Source organism: Pogoniulus pusillus, chromosome 14 (genome assembly GCF_015220805.1).
Source record: "Pogoniulus pusillus isolate bPogPus1 chromosome 14, bPogPus1.pri, whole genome shotgun sequence".
NCBI classification, from domain to species: domain Eukaryota; kingdom Metazoa; phylum Chordata; class Aves; order Piciformes; family Lybiidae; genus Pogoniulus; species Pogoniulus pusillus.
In genome coordinates, this window is record NC_087277.1 from 19,873,569 (window position 1) to 19,894,239 (window position 20,671).

At 50.2% G+C, this 20,671-nt stretch overlaps 1 protein-coding gene across 1 annotated transcript in view; it reads right to left on the reverse strand.

The window, feature by feature from the left end:
- ZC3H3 (zinc finger CCCH-type containing 3) overlaps positions 1–20,671 on the reverse strand; it is a 161,414-nt gene that overhangs the window by 10,572 nt on the left and 130,171 nt on the right. The window contains exons 9-10 of the mRNA XM_064154441.1: positions 16,461–16,592; positions 1,740–1,915 (exon numbers count right to left, since the gene is read on the reverse strand). Coding sequence (XP_064010511.1) covers positions 1,740–1,915; positions 16,461–16,592 — 308 coding nt within the window. The remainder of the gene's footprint in view (positions 1–1,739; positions 1,916–16,460; positions 16,593–20,671) is intronic.

Here is a 20,671-nt window from a genome sequence, read left to right on the forward strand (position 1 = left end):
CCAGCCTGCAACATGTCTCCCATTTCCCAGAAGCCATCTTGGATTCATCCAGAGTTTCTCACCCCCCAGCTGGTTTTCAAGTCCTGTGCTCCTCTCCAAGATTTCACAGAGTGGTAGGGGTTGGAAGGGATCCCTGGAGATCACTGAGCCCAACCTCCCTTCCAAGGCAGGTTCACTTAGAGAAGGTCACACAGGAACATGTGCAGGTGGGTTTTGAATGTCTCCAGAGAAAGAGACTGCACTACCTATCTGGGCAGCCTGGACCAATGCTCCATCACCTTTAAATTAGAGAAGTTTAGATGTTTCCAGCTCTGGGATATCTGTGCAGGTGCAGAGACCCTGCCTGGCTGTTGGCTGGGCTGAGCAAGCAGAGGAGAGGAGAGATGGAAGGCAAGAGGAGCAGGGATGGCTTGGAGATGTTCTGCTGTGCTTGGCTCAGCCCCAGCCCTGCCACCCTCCTCTGAGTCCAGCTAATGTGACACTTCAGCTCCTTCCACATCTCCAGCGATGGTGCCAATAAAGGCAAAAAAAGCCCTCCTGAGATGCTTCCAAGCTAGGGCGTGCTCTGGTCCCAGTGGAGGATGCCAGGAGCTGTCTCCAGGAGAGAAGAGGAATGAGTCCTCTCCACCCAGCCCTGAGCTCATGCTTCCTTCCCTAAAAAGAACAAGGAGCTATTTTACACCTCGTTCACACTGGGAGGTGAGCTGGGTGTCATTCCAAGGCTCTTCTGTCACCCGAGATAAGTTGGGAGAGCCTGTTGAGCACTCGTCCCCCTCTGCTACCTTACAAGGCAGGGCCAGGATGAGGCCCAGGACCAAGCAAGAGTATGGACCAGGAAAGCTTCCAGATCTCTCCATTCCATCCCACCCCACCTTCACCCCCATGCCCCACAGCAAAAAGTCATGGAGGAGTGGAACATCCAAGCACACATTTTCTCCTCTAGTTAACTAAGGTCTTTAGGTTTTGCCTTTGTGGCTTTAATGACTTTGGGATTAAGACCTTCTGCAGGCAGGACCCAGGGATGAGAGCAGAAGACAATGACATGCCATGCTCAAGATTATTCACTTCCCTGTAAAGACGAGGAAAACTGTGTCCATCATCAGTCTGTGAGCTCTGTTCCAATGCTCAAAAGCATAAGAGAGAGCTCAGAGAGCTTCCAAGGATTAAAACCAAGGACCCAGCCCAGTATCAAAGTTTCATCTCCATGTATCTCCATGTCCATCCCCAGCTCTGTTTCTTCAGGCAGTGAGTCCAGCTCTGACGGTGAGCCCTTCCATGCCACAGTGAGGGCTCGGCTCTGCACTTCACCATGAGTTTGAGGAAGAGAGAGGAAGAGGGAGGATGCCTTCATATCCCTCAGAGTTATGGATAAGCTGTACTCACTGTCAGTGGTGGAGTCTCCATCAGGCATCCTCTATCTCCTAGGAGAAATGTCCACCAAAGGCTTGGAGATACCTGGAGCTGCTGAAGCTCTGTGCAGCACATTTCTAAGAGCCACTCCTACAGCACACCTTAGGTAGCAGGATGTGAACTATCCTCTCTTTCCTCTCCATCAGCTCTGCCTGGAGAGCTCTCCCTGAAGCACAGACCCTGCCCAACCCTACTGCTCAGGGTGGCTCTATCAAGAACACAACACAGTGGCCCACATTAGCACAACCTTGGAAGAAGCCAGCACACAAACACATATCTGGAGGAGGAAATACCTAGAAGATAAGTTAATTTCTTCTGGTCTTTCCTACCTGCCTGTCTCCTCCAAGACCTTTCTCCACTTGGAGGGAGGGTCACTGCGGTCTCCATCTTCTTCATCTCTCAAGTGGCGCTTCTTCTGGGGGTGCAGCAGCTTGCACTTGGCACCTCTGGGGCAGACACCTTTCTTGGCAAAGTCAGGGCACACCAGTGTGTGCTTCTTCTTGCACTGCAAGGGAAAAAAAACAAAGAGGAATGTTGGGAATGGCAGGGAAACCCCCTGGAGAGCACAGGTTCCTTCACAGCCCTTCTGGGGATCTTCTGGTGGCACCAAGACATTGCTAAAGGAAGAGAAGGATGTGTTGGTGCTTCCTTTTGCATTCCAACATCAACCTGGACAGGTTGGAGAGTTGAGTGAAGAGGAACCTCATGAAGTTCAACAAAGACAAACATGGAGTCCTGCAGCTGGGAAGGAACAACCTCCTGCACCAGCACAGGTGAGGGGGGAACTTGTTGGAAAGCAGCTCCAAGGAGAAGGACCTGGGAGTGCTGCTGGACACGTTTGCCATGGTGAGCAATGTGCCCTCATGGCCAAGACATCCACTGGTCTCCTGGGTGCATGAAGAAGAGTGTGCCAGCAGGTGGAGGGAGGTTCTCCTTCTCTGCTCTGCCCTGGTGAGGCGACAGCTGGAGTCCTGGGCCCAGATCAAGACAGACACAGAACTACAGGAAAGAGTCCTGGAGGCTCTGAAACTGCTGAGGGGCCTGGAGCAACTCTGTGAGAGGACAGGCTGAGAGCCCTGGGGCTGTTTAGCCTGGAGAAGAGCAGCCTGAGAGGGGATCTGCTCAATGCTCAGCAAGAGCTGAAGGGTGGGGGGAAAGAGGCTGGGGCCAGACTCTTGTCAGTGGTGCCCAGTGACAAGACAAGGGGCACCGGGCACAAACTGGAAGCCAGAAGGTTCCACAAGGAGAAGCCTCTTGGCTTGGAGGGTTGAAAGCATAGTAGCAGGCTGCCCAGAGAGGTTGTGGAGTCTCCTTCTCTGGAGAGCTTCCAAACCCACCTGGCCATTGTGATCCTGCTGTGGGTGCCCCTGCTTTAGCAGAGGGGTTGGACTGGGTGATCTCCAGAGGTCCCTTCCAACCCCCATCATGCTGGGATTCTTTGCTCACGCTGTTTATAAAAGTGCCTCTTCCCACCAAGGCAGGATGTAGGGGAGCTCCTGCCCTTTAAATGCAACTTGACTTTGGGGGCAGAGGAGCAGCTCCCCGTGGTGACCTTTGGGATTGAGCGGGAGCCCTGCTGAGGCCTGAGAGCTCTCTCCTCAAAAGGGCAGAAGCATTCAGCAGCTCTGCTGCCTGAGGCCAGCTGCTGAAATCAGAAGTAAAGCAAAGAGCTCATCTGGTGGAGGTTGGAGATGTCATTGAGCAGCAGGAGGGCTGGGGATCCAGATGGACACATGGACCCTGGCTCAATGGGGGGGACCCCACAGCCACAGAGCTGCTTTTTGACTGAAAAGTTACTTAAAAACCCCACTCCCTCTGACTTCTTCTCTCTGTTTGAAGGGATTAGGCAAAGACATCTCCAGGACAATAGACAATCTGAAAGCAGAGTCATCTCCAAACAGTGCCCATGCTCTGCCATTACTCCAAAGTCCTATCTTCATACCATCACACACTGGTTTGGGTTGGAAAACACCTTTAAAGGTCACCTAGTCCAACTCCATCACAGTCAGCAGGGACATCTTCAACTATAGCAGGGTGCTCAGAGCCCCAGACAGCCTGACTTGGAATGGTTCCACCTCTCATGGCAACCTGGACCAGGGTCTCACCAACATTGCCACAAGAAGTTTCTTCCTTCTCTCCAGTCTGAATCTCCCTCTTTTAGTTTCAAACCATCACTCCTTGTCCTGCCACAACAGGCCCTGGTAAAAGACTCTCCCCATCTTTCTTATTGTCCCCTTTAAGCCCTGAAAGGTCACCACAAGTTCTCCCTGAAGCCCTCTCTCCTCTAGGCTGAACAACCCCAACTCTTCCAGCCTGTCCTCACAGCAGAGGGCTTCCATCCCTCTGACCACTTCTCTGTCCTTCTCTGGCTCTGCTCCAAAAGTCCATGTGTCTCCTGTGATGAGGAGTCCAGAGCTGGATACAGTGAGGTCTCACCACAGCAGAGCAGATGGGCAAAGTCGTCTTCCTTGACCTACTGCCCATGCTGCTCTGGATGCAGCCCAGAAGGTGGCTTGTTCTCTTCCTCTCCTGGACCAGCCCTGGAAGAGCATCCCTAGAGACTAGAGCATCCAAGCCATGCAGGCACAGATGGCTCCTGCCTGTTCCAAGCTGATGACTGGACAGTGCCCACCTGCCATGGTGAAGCATGGGCAGAGGTGTTGAGCCTGCTTTGCCAGGACAGGTGGATCCCAAAGGAAGCAAGAGCAAATCCTCAGGAGCTCATGCTTCATACAAAATCAGGCAGCAACCTGGGAGGGATGGACTCTCAAAAGTCATCTTTCTGATTTGCATCAACACTCCACTATGTGGGTGATGAAACACTGGAACATGTTGCCCAGGGATGTTATGGATGCTCCCTCCCTGGAAGCTGAAGGCCAGGTTGGATGAGGCCTTGAGCAACCCAGTCTAGTGGAAGGTGGCAGAGGAGTTAACTAGGTGATCTTTAAGGTCACTTCCAACCCAAACTAACTAGAGCCAAGAGCATCTGTCTCAAGTAATAGCAAGTTGGCCTAGTGACAGATCAGATCTATAGCATGCTGGAAGGTTTCTAGTCCACCACCACTTCTGGATCTCCATCCATGCCACAATGGTGACAGCCTGCAAACCTCCTGTTAACTAAAGCCCCATCTTAAGTCAATCACTGCCAAGTATTGTCAGAGTGGCACCTCTTCAAAGCTTCTGCCCAAAGGTGGGAGATGGGCTCCCATATAGCAGCTCCCAGAAGACAATGGACTTGGGAAAGGGGAAAAGGAGGAGAAAAGAATCATAGAATCAACCAGGTTGGAAGAGACTTCCAAGATTATCCAGTCCAACCTAGCACCCAGCCCTAGCCAATCAACTAGACCATGGCACTAAGTGCCTCATCCAGGCTTTTCTTGAACACCTCCACAGGTGGTGACTCCACCACCTCCCTGGGCAGCCCATTCCAATGCCAGTCGCTCTCTCTGGGAAGAACTTCCTCCTAACATGCAGCCTAGACCTCCCTTGGCACAACTTGAGACTGTGTCCCCTTGTTCTGTTGCTGCTTGTCTGGCCAAAGAGACCAACCCCCACTGGCTACAGCCTCCCTTCAGGTAGTTGAGACAGCAATGAGGTCACCCCTGAACCTCCTCTTCTCCAGGCTGCACGCCCCCAGCTCCCTCAGCCTCTCCTCATAGGGTTTGTGTTCCAGGCCCCTCACCAGCCTTGTTGCCCTTCTCTGGACACGTTCCAGCACCTCAACATCTCTCCTGAATTGAGGAGCCCAGAACTGGACACAGTACTCAAGGTGTGGCCTGACCAGTGCTGAGTACAGGGGAAGAATAACCTCCCTGGTCCTGCTGGCCACACTGCTCCTGATGCAGGCCAGGATGCTACTGGCAACACAGCAATGATGTTTTTGGGGAGGAAAAGCCAAGAAAAGTGGCTGTTTCTTCCCCTGGGGGCAACCAAGAGACCAGTTCCAAATCCCCACAGAGCAGATGGTGCTGCTGTCCCATCTAGATGCCAGGATTGGGATGTTCCACCTCCTCAATGGTCCCACCAGCACTGACCTCTACGTCAATCATTGCACCACACCACCTTTATTGGCTCCATGGCAAGAAGCTACTTCATAAAGAAAACAAACCATGTGTGACTAATCCCAAGGCCACATCCCCAGCTCCGGTTTCTAATGGCTCTTCCACGCCGCACTCCCTCCTGCCATTGATGCCGCGTCCATCACTGCTGTTTCAGGCAGGGGTGGGATGGTGAGTCTGGGATCTCCTCCCTGGTGGCTGGAAAAGCCCCTTCTGTTTATTTATGGCAGCTCTTCTGCTCTCGCCCACACGTGCCAAAGAGAACATGCCTGGGCGGGGTTGTTGTCTGCCATGTGTCAACTGGGGTGAAGCTGAGAGGGGCTGTGGGTGCACCCTGCTGCTGGGGGCCGTCTGATCTCCTCCACCTGTTGGGGTGGTTAATTATACCCCCATGGGACCCCTGCCAGCCCACAGGTTGGCCCATAAAAACAGAAAGAAAACCCTCTGGTTCCTTCCAACAGAGACCAGAGATAATACACAGCACCCCTGAAGAAAAAACCCACCCTGAGGAGAAGCACTTCCGCTTCATCGGGTGCAGGTGAGGATGATGGCATCACCATCATCATCCCATTGATGCTGTCCCCACTCCAGTCTCCCCACTCTGGGGCTCCCCTCACAGCCCAGACTGGCCGTGGAGCTGGGATGACACCCAGTTGGCACTCAGGACTCCTTCCTGGCTGGCATGGCAGCTCTGGGTGAAATTCTAGGTGCTGCTAACGACTCACAAAGCCTTAAATGGCCCAACTGGCCCCAGCACGCACAGGGAGCAGGATGGGGACCAGACGGTTTGCAGGGCACAACCTTCTTTAGCATGGACCTGGCAAAGAAGGAGGCAACAACTGCTGGAAAGTCCTGGCTCAGTCCTGGGAATGACTTGAATTAACATTTTCCATGAAGGAGCTTGGCACAAGGAGGTGAAGGGAGGGAGGAAGGTGAAGCTGGGTTACTGGGCCGACCAGCAACCACCCAGTGACCTTACGGGGCTGGAATGAGAGGTTCCATCCAGCCTGGCATTCCCAGGTTGAACTTCTCAAGTATCTCCAAGCTTGGCTCACCCTCCTGCTTGATCCTCGTTCCTTTCCCAGCACTGGGGGACAGCATGTGACAAGGGAGCAGAAGATGGACAACAGAGAGGAAAGTGCTGAAGCACTTTCCCCTCTCCTTGGACTTGTGTCCATCTCTCCATCCACTGTGCTGGACATGGGTCTAGCTCCTGAGTGGCAACCTGGGTCAGTGTGCTGATAAAAGCACCAAGCAGATCTTCTAGGGTGCACTAAACGCACGAGTTAACCCCAAAACTCAAGCTCCCCAGCTCAAGTGCTTCCTGTCTTTTAAAGGCCTCTGCATGCCCATGTGGTTTTGACACCACTGAGCAGTAGGATCAAGTGGGTTGAATGGTGTCAGCTTGTTCTCATGTTTCTCCTACCCACTTCTCAGAGCTAAGCGGCTACTGTAAGGAGGGAAGGAGAGATGGAAAGGAGGAATTCAGAAGGAATTTGGAATTCAGAAGGAAAGAATTCAGGAAGGAAGGAAAGAAAAGCCATCTAGAAGGTGAATCTCAAAGCTGGCATTCACCAGCCTCTGGCTAAGTCTACAGCATTCAATCACTCCCTGCACTGCATTGTTGAGGAGCCCAGTTTCCACTAGAGACCTTCAGAAGCTCCTCCATCCCACTCCACAGCCACAATGGAGCCCATTTCATGTGAGGAACCCATCAATGGTAATTACCAACCCCAAATAACCGCTATTGAGGATGGAGTACAGCAGACATCCACCACACAGTGTAATCTGCATTGAGGATGACACAGGCTTCACCATGCAGGTGGCTCAAGGAAGCTGTCACACACAGATTGTTTAACAACAGGTGAAAAGAAGGCTGAGGAGAGACCTTCTGGCTCCCTACAACTTCCTCAAAGAAGGTTGGAGCCACATGGGGATCAGTTTCTTCCTCCTAGTAAGAAGTGACAGGATGAGAGGAAGTGACTTCAAGTAGCCCTAGAGGAGGTTTAGGTTGGACAGCAGAATAAACTTTTTGACTGAAAGTGTTCTCAAACCCTGGAACAGGCTCTCCAGGGAGGTGCTTGAATTCCTATCCCTGGAGGTGTTTCAAAGATGCAGAGATGTGGTGCTAAGGGACACGGTTTAGCACCACCAGCCTTGATAGAGAATGGTTGGACTGAATCATCTTAAAGGTCTTTTCCAACGAAAATGATTCTATGTTTCCATGATTCAAAGAACAGATCAGAGTGAAGGGACACTCCAACATGGAAAGCAAGGATGAAATCTGCTCCTCTTGGTGTTCATCTCTAGAGCAATTCATGTCAGACTCAAGAACTCTCTACCTCACCAGGATATCCCCACTTTGGAGCCATGATTCACCAACAGCTTTCTCCTAAACTTCCTAATTTTCATGTCTGTGATATACATTCTCCTGTAAAGATATGAAAAGAGCAGGAGAAAAAAAATCACAAGATGTTTATCTAAGCTCTATTATCAACTAGTCCAGGCTATCAAGCAGTTTGAGTTTACCCTGATAACAAGATCTTTAATGGAAGCACCTGAGTGCTGCTGAAGATACAACATGTAAATTACAGAGACACTAAGAGGCCTCATTAGGCCCTTACTAACTACAGGAAATAAGATGCAACTGCAAGCCCACAGATTGGGGGCTGGTAGGATTTGCCATGGAAGAAACTTAGAATGATAGAGTTGTTTCAGTTGGAAAAGACTTCTAAGAGCATGGAGGCCAACCACCAACCCAAGCCCACCATGGCCATTAAACCATGTCCCAAAGGTGCTTGTTTGCAATCAGCTCTGCAGGCTACAAAGGGTTTTCAACAGGGAGCTGCCATCTCCATTAGCAAGATTTATAGAATGATGGAATCATTTAATGGGTTGGGTTGGAAGGGATCTTTCAAGGGGCAGGGTGGTGAGTGGAATGGAACTAGATGATCTTCTGGGGCCCTTCCAACCCAATGCTTCTATGATTCTGTGTTCAAGGAAAAGGCAAACTGGCTGAGGGTCAACCTGAAACCAAAAAAAGGGAGAAAATGACCCAGAAAGACCAATATCTGATGACTGTTGGCTGTTTTACCCAGCAGCAACAAAAACCATCTGAGACCATGCAATATGGAGAGTGTTGACCTTCACCTCTCTGTGAGAAAAGATTAAGAAGAAGGACCCCAAGCTGCTGTTCTCCATGGTGAGCCAAGTACTGGATAACAAAGAGAAAACTCCAAAGACATTGAACTGCTGCTAACCCAGCTCATGTGGCTTCTCCTATTGAAATGCATTACATTTAATAAGTTCATGGTGGGAACTTGTTAAACTTCCACCAGAAAAGAAGAAAAGAACCAACTCAAGTCATCAGACCAGAGAAACCCAAAGGAGAACAAGGTGGCAGCTAAGAAAAAGTCCCTGGATTTGAATTTTCTACAGAAAAAGCAAGCAGCTGCCCCCCTGAAAACCACCACACTCCACCTGAGAGAGGGAAATGATGTTCTCAAGGAAGTGGGCACTTCCTTCAGCAGCCTTTGTTGACCAAACCTACCCCTGAGAGCAGGATCTTCCCCAATACCTTATCATAAGAAGGTGCAAATCAGAGCTCTGGTGAAAGGCTGACCAAGATCAAAAATGTTGGATTTTAGAGGACAAATGGGCAGTCACAGAGCAGGTCAACCATAAGCATCTTCAACATGATGGCAGATCACAGAATCATAGAATGCTTTGGGTTGGAATAGGCCTTTAAAGCCTGTTTAGTCCACCCCTCCTGTAGTCAGCAGGGACATCTTCGACTAGAGCAGGTTGCTCAAAGTCCTAGCCTGACCTGGAATGGTTCCAGGGATGCAGCATCTACTCACCTCCCTAAGTAACCTGGGCCAGAGTCTCATCACCATCAGTGTCAAAAATTTCTTCCTTCTCTCCAGTCTAAATCTCCCTCTTTTAGCTTCAAACCATCACCCCTTGTCCTGCCTCAACGGGACACAACAATGATGGGTGAACTGGAACTGCCCTGCTGTGAGGCCAGGATGATGGAGTTGGGGTGGTTCAGCCTGGAGAAGAATAGGCTCCAGGGAGATCTTCTGGTGGATTTTCAGTACTCAAAGGGGCCAGGGAGACAGTTGGAGACAGACTGCCGAGCAGGGCCTGTTGTGACAGGACAAGGAGTGATAGCTTGGAACCAAAAGAGGGAGATCTAGACTGGAGAAAGGGAGAAATTTGTTATGATGAGTGCAGCGAGACCCTGGCCCAGGTTGCCCAAGGAGGTGATAGATGCTCCATCCTTGGAACCATTCCAAGCCAGGCTGGCTGGGGCTCTGAGCAAGATGATCCTACTCTAGCAGTGTGGGTTGGACCAGCTGATCTTCATAAGTTCCTTCCAACCCAAGGCATCCTGTGATTCTGCAAAACACCAGAGCACAGATCTCCAGCTTACCCATGATTTACTCCAGCACATCTCCCTCTGTTCCTTTCCACGTGTAGCCTCCTTGTTTCAGCTCACTGTGTCTCACTGCTTAACAGCTCCCATGGGACAAGCATTTACCCACAGGCTTGGAGACAGCTGATGGAAACCATCTGAAGATGGGTATTTAAGGCAGCACACTCACTAACGCACACCACAGGGGGAAAGTTTATTTAATCCAAACCCATCTGACAGATGCAGCAGCTAGAGAGGGCCCAGCTGACTCACTTGTCTTTGATCTGACACTTTGTGAAAGCTGGAGGACACCAGCATCAACACCTGCCCTGGCCACGAATCCTCCAAATGCAGTTTACTGTAGTGAGGCCAAAAGAGGGCACAAAAATGATCCAAAGGCTGGAGCACCTCTGCTGTGAGGCCAGGCTGAGAGAGTTGAGGTTGTTCAGCCTGGATAAAAGGCTGCAGGGAGACCTTCTGATGGCCTTTCAGGGCCTAAAGGCAATCTATAAGATGGGGACAGACTTTCTAGCAGGGGCAGTTGTGACAGGAGGGAGATTCAAACCAGAGAGAAGGAAGAAATTGTTGACACTGAGGGTCATGAAACAGTGGCCCAGGTTGCCCACAGAGGTGGGAGATGCCCCATCGCTAGAACCATTCCAGGCCAGGTTGTTCGTGGCTCTGAGCAACCTGCTCTAGCTGAAGGTAGAACAGAAAGAGTTCTAAGAGTCATTTTGATTGGACAAGATCTCTGAGATATCATGTCCAACTGTTAAACCAAGCTGTCCCTGCTGACTTTAGGGGGGTTGGAGCAGATGACCTTCAAAGGTGCCACCCAACCCAACCCAGTCTTTGCTTCTGTGGTTCCCCAATAATCCATGGTTTGTGCCTGCAAAACACATCTCAAGGCATCTGCTCCTTGGGGTCATCTATGGATGCAACACAACTGCTTGATGGAATTCCCAGGTCTGATCTCACGGTCACACAAAGATACCAGCCCACATTTGGCCACAGAAGGTCACACCAGCAGCCTGGTGTCCAAGGGACATTATCATCCCATGAGCTCCTTTGGGCCAAGAACTGTTCTGGTTTGTTCCATCCTATTTCATCTTACTTCACAGTATTCAGGTATGCTGGTTTGAGGCTAATTGGAGTATTATGAGAAAAATTAGATCACTGGTTGTGAAAAGAAAACAATGCTGAAGTCTGTACCCTCCAGTGGTTTGCTGACAGGGATAAAGAGCCAACAAGTAAACAATTTGTCTCACTCTGTTCTGGGACACTGCTCCCTTTTGCTTCCCCTTCATTCTCTCCTTCTCATTCCTACCCCTCCACTAACACTGGCTACCAGATAACAATGTAAGTTTTGCTGCTTGTTTTGTTTGTCTGACTGGAAAGACAGAGAGAGACAGACTGGGTTTGAGCCTCTTCTGGGCAGCTCCTTTGTACGGGAGGGAGTTTGGATTTCTGTTATTTCTAATGTGCATGTAGTTGTAAATGCATTGTGTATATTTGCTTGTCAAGTTAGCTTTGCTGGACTTACAGCTTTATCTTACTTCCAAGCCATCTGAGCTGGTCTGGTACACCTCAGTAGTGGGGAGGAGAAGTTTCTAACCCACCACATTGGGTATTCTTTCAGGAGCCAATGATGGGAGCACCAAGAGGAGCAGCTCAGCAGAGACTCCTGGACAAGTCGACCATCTCTCCTTCAGACATGCTGACTACACAGCTCATGTGCACATCTCCTCCTACTTCTCCCTAGCCGTGAAGGACATACCACCACAGCTTTGCTCCACTCCTTCAACCCAGCAGCCCCACTGCATCCTGTCATTGGTGAGGCACTGGAACAGGCTGCCCAAGGAGGCCGTGAATGTCCCCTCCCTGGGGCTGCTCAAGGCCAGGTTGGATGAGGCCTTGAGCAACTTGGTCTAGCAGAAGGTCTCCCTGCCTGTGGCAGGGGAGTTGGAAACAGATGATCTTTAAGATCCCTTCCAACCCAAACAAGTTTATGATTCTGTGATCCTCTCCTAGTGAACCCATGCCCCAGGCCAAGATGCATGGCCAAGGAGACATTCTGGAGGAGGTATTAGGAACCACAGAGCAGCTTTTACCATAGATCAGCTCATTAAAAGCTTCGGAAAACCCTGGGCAGCACCTTCAAGAAGGTCAATTTCTCCTTCTCTTCCCACATCCTACTTTGGGCTTCCTCCAGTGCAGATGACCAGCCCGGAGGGACCAGCCTCACACAGTGTGGTCAGAGAAGGTCAGGGAGCATCAGGCAAGGTGACAAAGGAGATTTCTATGGTGGGCACCACTTCCCGACTTTAGCCATGATGTATGGTGTTGGGTTTGGAAATTATTTGAGCTACTGAGCTATTTGGAGTCATATTTCACTGACTGCTTCACCAAGCTGAACTTGCAAGTTCCTCCACTCCATTTAGGAAACTGTAGGTCCACATGTAAGCAGAAAGGGTAGAGAAACTTCTCAATCAACAGCTGAAAAACAGTGAGGATGCAGGAAATGGAGGTCCTGGTTCTGCTACCAGCTCCCTGATGGACACATTCAATACTGGAGATAACATTCCCTTCCTGGAGAATGTGGGCATGCTCTTGTACAGCAGTTGTGTCCTCTCCTCGAGGGTGGAGGGACCTTTCCTGACTGAAAAAGAGACTTGTGAATGAAAACTAAAGCTTTCTTCACAAAATCACACAATGGCAAGGGTTGGAAGGGACCTTTGGAGATCATCCAGTCCAACAAGCTTGCTAAAGCAGGGGAAGCCACAGCAGCTTGCCCAGGATCACAATGGCCAGGTGGGTTTGGAAGCTCTCTAGAGAAGGAGACTCCACAACCTCTCTAGGCAGCCTGCTACAAGGCTCCAGCACACTCACAGAGAAGAATGTTCTGCTCATGTTCAGATGGAAATTCCTTGTGTGCCAGTTTGTGCCCACCACCCCTTGTCTTGTCACTGGGCACCACTGAATGCCCCATCCTCTTGTCTCCTACTCTATACCTCTTGTTAAGCACTGAGCAGATCCCTTCTCAGGCTGCTCTTCTCCAGGCTCAGCAGCCCCAGGGCTCTCAGCCTTTCCTCCTCACAGAGATGCTCCAAGCCCCTCAGTATCTTCAGAGACTCCACTGGACTCTCTCCAGTAGTTCTCTGTCTCTCTTGAACTGGGGAGCCCAGAACTGGACCCAGGACTCCAGATGTGACCTCCTTGGGGAAGAGTAGAGGGGGAGACGAACATCCCTCAGCCTCTTGGCTTTCTTCATTGAATTCTAAGCTCCTGACGAAGGTGGAATGGGCTCATCATGGTATCATTGGTAGGAAGAGCTCAAGGAGTTGGAGTTAGAGCCCATAGGATGGGTCAAAGGCCAATCAATTTGGCCTGAGTGTTGTGTATGACATCCTAGAGAGCACTTAAGAGGCAACAGAGGCAACACCACATCATCAATCATGGATAACAATGGACATTTTTTATGAAGGTTTGATAGAGCCCAGATCTGGGGCTTCGGGGGGGGCACCAAGAAGAAAACACAACTGGGAGAAGAACCCAGTGTGGCAACACCCATCACAAAGGAATCTGAATTCCTAACTGCCACCTGTCCTTGTTGGAGTTTATCTACTGAGGACACAACAATTGTGCCACAGCATCACAGAATGGGGTTGGAAAGGACCTTTGGAGATCATCCAGTCCAACTCTCCAATCAGGGCATCATCACCTAGTGCAGGCCACACAGCAGTGTGTCCAGATGGGTTTTGAAAGTCTGCAGAGAAAGAGACTCCACAGCCTCTCTGGGCAGCCTGCTCCAGGGCTCTGTCATCCTTGCAGTAAAGAAAATTTTCCTCATGTTCAGATGGAATCCCCTGGGGTCCAGTTTGTGCCCAGTGTCCCTTGTCCACCAGTAAAGGGAGGCTGCCCCATTTTCTTCACATCCACCCTTAAGGTACTTGTAAACATTGAGAAGATCCCCTCTCAGGCTGCTCTCTTCCAGGCTAAACAGCCCCAGGACTCTCAACATTTCCTCCTCACAGAGGTGTCCTATTCCCTTAATCATTCTCATGGCCCTCTGTTGGACTCTCTCCAGTAGATCCCTGTCCTTTTTGAACTGCAGGAGCCCAGAACTGGTCCCAGCACACCAGATGTGGCCTCACCAGGGCAGTTGAGGGGAAGGAGAACTTCCTTCAAGCTACTGGCCATACTCTTCTTCATGGACCCCAAAAGAACATTGGCCTTCTTGGCCACGAGGGCGTACTGCTCTGTCACAGTGCTTATCTGCCAGTGCTCCCAGCTCCTTCTCCACAAAGCTGCTCTCCAGCAGATCACCCCTAACCTGTGCTGGAGCAGGCAATTGTTCCTCAGGTATCCCATCACATCTGGAATGAGCCATGGGGGTTATTCTTGCCCAAGTTCAGGACTCTACACTTGCCCTTGTTGAACTTAATGAGGTTCACCTCATGTGCCGTGGGCTTTGCTGGCCACGCTCTTTGTGGTTCAAACCCCAGGCAGATGGACAGGGAAAGGCAGAAGGAGGGAAGATTCACCTCCCACCCTGAATTATTCAGAAGAGAAGGGACTGCTCATCCTTAACAAGCCATCATTTTATGAAGCAAGGCTCACATTTTTTTTCCTTGATTCAGTGGAATATCAGAAACTCTCCGGGGTCCATCTGAGGACTTTCTAGTTGGAGTCAAAGGCACAAACTCAGCACTTTCAGATGTTATTTAGAGAAGAAAATTAACCCTTAATGGTCCAAGCTGGTATTTCTCCTCTCCCCAGTTAAATATGGCCTGCTCAGCAACTTCTCCCCATACATAATTACAGGCTGCTATCCATCATCTGGAGGAGAATGCTTTGGTGACACTCTCAAAGTGACACTGTAAGCACTTTTACTAATAGAATAAATATTCTAAATATCTCGTTTGTATTTTCATTTAAATTGGAATATCTTAAAAATAATTGTAGGGACTTTGCCTCTGTGGCCAGTTCCAAAGGGGAGTTGGAGGGAGGTGGCTGGATGCTTGTGTTTTCCTTCAAAAGAAAAGTTCCCCCTGCCTGCAGAGCCCTTCCACATGCTGCCAAAGAAATTCATTAGGCACCAGCTCATTTATTAGTGCTTCCTTCCACTGTTGCTGGTATCCTCCTTTTTCCTTCTAGTTCTCACTTTTGGCTTTTTTCTCCTTCCTTTTCCCTTTGGTTTTAATTCCTTAGCAGCTGTTCTTCCTCAGTGGTTTCTCCTGGGAAAAGGATGGGTTTGGCCCTTTGCAGAATCACAGAATAGCTTTGGGCAGCTGACCTTGAAGATCAAGCCCAACCACTGGCTCAGCACTGACAAGTCATCACTAAACCATGTCCCTCAGCACCACATCTACATGGCTTTGAAACCCCTCCAGGGATGGGGACTCCACCACTGCCCTGTGCAGCCTGGTCCAGGCTTTGACAACTCTTTCCATGAAGAAATTGCTCCTTGTGTCCAACCTAAACTTTCCCTGGTGCAACTTGTGGTCGTTTCCTCTTGTCCTGTCACTTGTTTCTTGGGAGAAGAGACCAAACCTCACCTGGCTCCAACCTTCTTTCAGGGAGCTGGAGAGAGTCAGAAGGTCTCCCCTCACCCTACTTTTCTCCAGGCTCAACAACCTCTATTCCTTCAGTAGCTCCTCACCAAATCTGCTCTCCAAATCCTTCGTCAGCTTTGTTGCCCTTCTCTAGACATTCTCAGCCCCTCAATGCCCCTCTTGGAGTGAGAGGTTCAATATTTAAACAGAATTTAAGATGCAGCCTCACCACTACTGAGTGCAGGGGGACAATCCCTGCCCTGGTCCTAGAGGTAAGCCAACACTGCACAGCAAATGACAGAAACATCTGTTAGTTCGGGTTGGAAGGGATCTTTAAAGGTCATCTAATCCAACACCCCTGTAGGCAGCAGGGACATCTGCAACTAGCACAGGTTGCTCAGAGCCCCAAACAATCTGACCTGGAGTGGTTCCAGGGATGAGACATCTACCACCAATTTGGGCAACCTGGACCAAGGTCTCACCACCCTCAATGTAAAATATTTCTTCCTTTTCTCCAGTCTCAATCTCCCTCACTTGGTTTAAGGACTCTCAGCCTTTACACCTCACAGAGAAGCTCCAGGTCCCTCAGTATTCTTGCAGCACTCCCCTGGACCCTCTCCAGTAGTTCCCTGTCCCTCTTGTACTGGGGAACCTAGAAATGGACACAATAATCCATCGGTGGCCTCACTAGGGCAGAGTAAAGGGGCAGAAGAACCTACCTGCACCTGCTGGTCACACTCTTCTTCATGCACCCCAGGAGACATTCTCATCCAGGAGGGCACATTGCTGGCTCATGGTGAACTTGTCCAGCAGAATTCCCATGTCCTTCTCCACAGAGCTCCTTTCCAGTAGGTCATACCCTCACCTGTACCAGTGCAGGGGATTATTTCTCCCCAGGTGTAGGACCCTACGCTTGACCTTGTTGCACTTCACAAGGTTCACCCTGCCCAACCTGTACAGCTGGTGCCCTCAGCAGAGGCGCATCCATCCCAAGAACCCAAACACTGGTCCCCTCTTTACCTTCTCACCCATGGGACAGTAGCCCTTGAGGAAATCTTGGCACACTTCTGCCTTCCTGGAGACATAGACGTGGCTGTAGGGGCAGTTGCTGTTGCTGCAGATGCCCTTCAAGAAGTAGGAGCACACTGGCATCTGCAAGGGCAGAGGATGAGAAACTTGTTAGTGTCCACCTCAACTCCTGATCAGGAGCCACTCCAACACCAAACCTGAAATAAAACCATGACATGAGTTAAGTAAAAAGAGGTCTCTCATTCCAGAGGCTGGAAGGTGCAGAACACGTGGTGAGATCAACATTCCAAGAAGTTGGTCCTAGCAAGGGATAAAACAAGCACCTGCACCTCCACAAGCGTTGTCTGGGGGGTGTTGCATCATGTGAAGGTATCAGCCTGGTGCCTCTAAGAGCTGTCAGTGATGTCATGATGTCTGTCCCTGTGCGGTGGAGCAGAGATGCTCCATGAGAAATACTCCAGGAAGGATGCTGAAGGACAGATGCTCCAGGAGGAAGGGAAAGGAGGGCCCAGCTGAGGACAGAGTGCTTTCCCAAAGCCATTGTGATGATCCAGCTCCTCCTGCTCTTACCTACATGCTGACATCCCTTCCTGCTCAGAGCATCTCAATCCCACCAGTTTGAGCATCCTCAAACTAATATTGACCAAGGATGAGAGACCTTGGGGCTGCTGTCTGGAGAAGACTGAGAGGAGACCTTATAAACCTTAAGAGTGGGTGTCAAGAAGAAGGGTCCAGTCTTTTTTCCATGGCACCCTGTTATAGGATAAGGGGTAATGGACACAACAGGAACCCACAAAGTTCCACCTAAACACAAGAATAAACTTCTTTACTGTGAGGATGCTGGAGCTCTGGGGCAGGCTGTCCAAAGACTGTGGAGTCTCCTCCTCTAGAGACTTGCAAGACCCATCTGGATGTGTTTCTGTGTGATCTACACTACATGACCCTGTTTTGGCAGGTAGTTGGACTTGATGAACTCCAGAGGTCCCTTCCAAGCCCTACTGTTCTGTGAGTCAATGATAAACACAGGGGAGGCTGTGGGGGGGAAAAATTCCTTCCATCACAGAACCACAGAATGGTTGGGATTGGAAGTGACCTCTAGAGATCACTGATAGGCTGGATGTTAGGAGGAAACTCTTCCCAGAGAGAGTGATTTGCCATTGGAATGGGTTGCCCAGGGAGGTGGTGGAGTCGTCATGCCCGGAGGTGTTCAAGAAAAGTCTGGATGAGGCACTTAGTGCCACGGTCTAGATGACTGGCTAGGGCTGGGTGCTAGGCTGGACTGGATGATCTTGGAGGTCTCTTCCAACCTGGTTGATTCTATGATTGAGTCCAACCTCCCTGCCAGAGCAAGATCACCTAGGGCAGGTCACACAGGAACACAAGAACATCTAAGAACATAAAGAACGTCACCCAGGAACACGTCCAAGTGGGTTTTGAATGCCACCAGAGATGGAGACTTCCTCACCTCTCTGTGCACCCTTAATGAAGTTCTTCCTCATGATTAGATGGAACTTCTTGTGTTCAACTTTGTGCCTGTTACCCTTTGTCCTGAAGGACACATCAGGGTTTTAACTAATTTGCCTCACTTGAGAGAAGTTGTTGGGTTAAGGGTTAGACTTGATCATCTTAAAGGTCTCTTCCAAGCAGCATGATTCTGTGATTCCAAATAGAGGGAAGGCGGGGTGTGGAGGGGGGGGGGGGGGGGGGCATCAGAAAGAAAACAAAGGGTGCTTTAAAAGAGAAGAGTTTATTTTTAATTGTCTTTTAACTGCAGGCATTAACATAAAGGACAGGGCTCTGGGGCTATCTTCTTTTGGTGCTGGTGGTGTGACCGTAAATGATTCCCTTAATGTAGTTTTTGATATAGAGCCCAAATTAGCTCTAATAAAAAGGGATAATAAAGGCAGCTCTTCAACAAAAAAAAAGCCAAACCCCCTCCTCGCTGTCAAGCCCTGAGCCATTATCAAGAGGAAGCAGCACTCTCATTTCAATTAACCTTGTTTGCACCCCACCACGTCCACACAAATAACAATAACATTAATTCAAGGCGCTGGTGCGGCGCCTCCGTATTAGACAGCTCCTGACGATGGTACAAGCTCTGGAGCCAGCAGCTAATGAACCCGAAACTCAACGTGAAATTTTTGTCCAAATTGCTCACAACAGAGTTTTTTGAAGCTCTATTAAGGAGAAAAAATGCTGATTCTTTGGGAGTTCCTCAAGGGGAAAAGCTGTTGTAGCAGCAACGGGGGCGGCTGCCCGAGTCTTAGCCTCTCACTAACCTTCGCTCACAAAGCCATTCATTCGGATTTACTCTTTCCTCTTAAGTCACAGAATCGTGGATTCATGGAATGGGTCAGGCTGGAAGGGACTGCAGGATCATCCAGTTTCAACTCCCCTGCCATTGGCAGGGACACCTTCCACTAGACCAGGGTGATCAAGGCTTCACCCAACCTGGCACTGAATACCCTCCTGAGAAGGGGCATCCATGACCTCCCTGGACAACCTGTTCCAGTGTCTCACCACCCTCATTGTAGAGAATTTCTTCCTAATATCCAGTCTAAATCTTCCCTCCTCCCCACTTCAGTCCACTCCCCCTAACCCTATTAAGGGGAGGAGCTGGTGGCTCTGCCCTATCATGAGGAAATTCCCTGAACTTTGCTCTGATAGATGCTTGCAGCCCAGAGGCCAACTACATCATGGAATCATAGAGTCATGGAACTGTTTCTCCTGGAAAAGCCCTTTAACATCATTGAGTCCAACTGTCAAAGCAACACCACCTTGGCCATTGAACCACATCCTGAAGTGCTGTGTCCACAGGTTTCTTGAACACCTCCAGGAATGGTGACTCCATCACCGCCCTGGGCACTCTGTTTCAATGCCTGACCACTCTTTCAGGCAAGAATTTTTTCCTCATATCCAACCTAAACCTCCCCTGGCACAACTTGAGGTCATTTCCTCTCCTTCTATCTCCTGATACTAGAGAGCAGAAACCAGACCCCACCTCACACCAACCTCCTTTCAGGCAGCTGTAGCAAGCAACAAGGTCTCCTCTCAGCCTCTCTTTCTCCAGTTCCCTCAGCTGCTCCTCTGAAGACCTATTCTCTAAACCCTCCAGCAGCTTCATTACCATTCTCTGGACATTCTCCAGCCCCTCAAAGTCCTTCTTGTAGTGAGGGGCCCAAAAGCACAGCCAGGATGCACGGTGTGGCCTCATCAACGCTGAGTACAGAAGAACAACCACTTCACTGGGCTGCATCAAAAGCAATGTGACCTGCAGGGCAAGGGAGGAGATTCTCCTCCTCTGTTCTGCTCTGAGTCCAGCTGGAGCATCTCTCCATCATGAAAATCACCCTCTGCTTGAGTTTTGCTGCTTAGGATGGGAAAAAGGCCCTCACTGCTGTGACAGCTGCACCTAACCATGCAGCTCTCCCCTATAAAACAAAGAAACTGCCCTCATTTTTCAATGGGGAAACCGAGGCCCAGGACTGTCCCAGGGTTCAGCAAGAGTTTTGTCTTTGAACCAGTGGCTAAGCCCTGCAAGGACTCAGTGCTTCACCTCCTGGACGTGGCATTCAGCCCTGTCTCTGCTGACTTCCCACTCACACAAGATGCATGACAACAATCACAGAATCATGGAATGGTTTGGGTCGCAAGGAATTTTAGAGGTCACCTAGCCTCTGCTCCTTGCAGTCAGCAGGGACAACTTCAACTACAGCAGCCTGCTCAAAGCCCCAGATCACCTAATCTGGAGCAATTTCAGGGATGGGACATCTACCACCTCTCTGGGCAACCTGGGCTAGAGTCTCACCACTTTCCACGTACAAAAATTCTTCTTCCCTTCAGTCTAAATCTCCCTCTGTTAGATTCAGACTGTCAGCCCTAGCCCTGCCACAACAAGCCTTGCTAGAAGATTGTCCCCATCTATTTTAGAGGTCCCCTTTAAGACCCGAAAGGCCACCAAAAGGTTTCTCTGGAGCCTTCTCCTTTCCAGGATGAACAACCCCTACCCTCTCAGCCTGGCCTCACGGCAGAGGGCTTCCAGCCCTCCCATGATTGCTGTGGCCTCCTCTGGCTCCACTCCGACAGGTCGACGTCTCTGCTGTGCTGAGGAGCCCAGAGCTGGCCCCAGCACTGCAGGTGGGATCTGAGAGCCCTGCAGCGAGGCAGAATCCCCTCCCCTCACCTGCTGTCCACACTGCTTT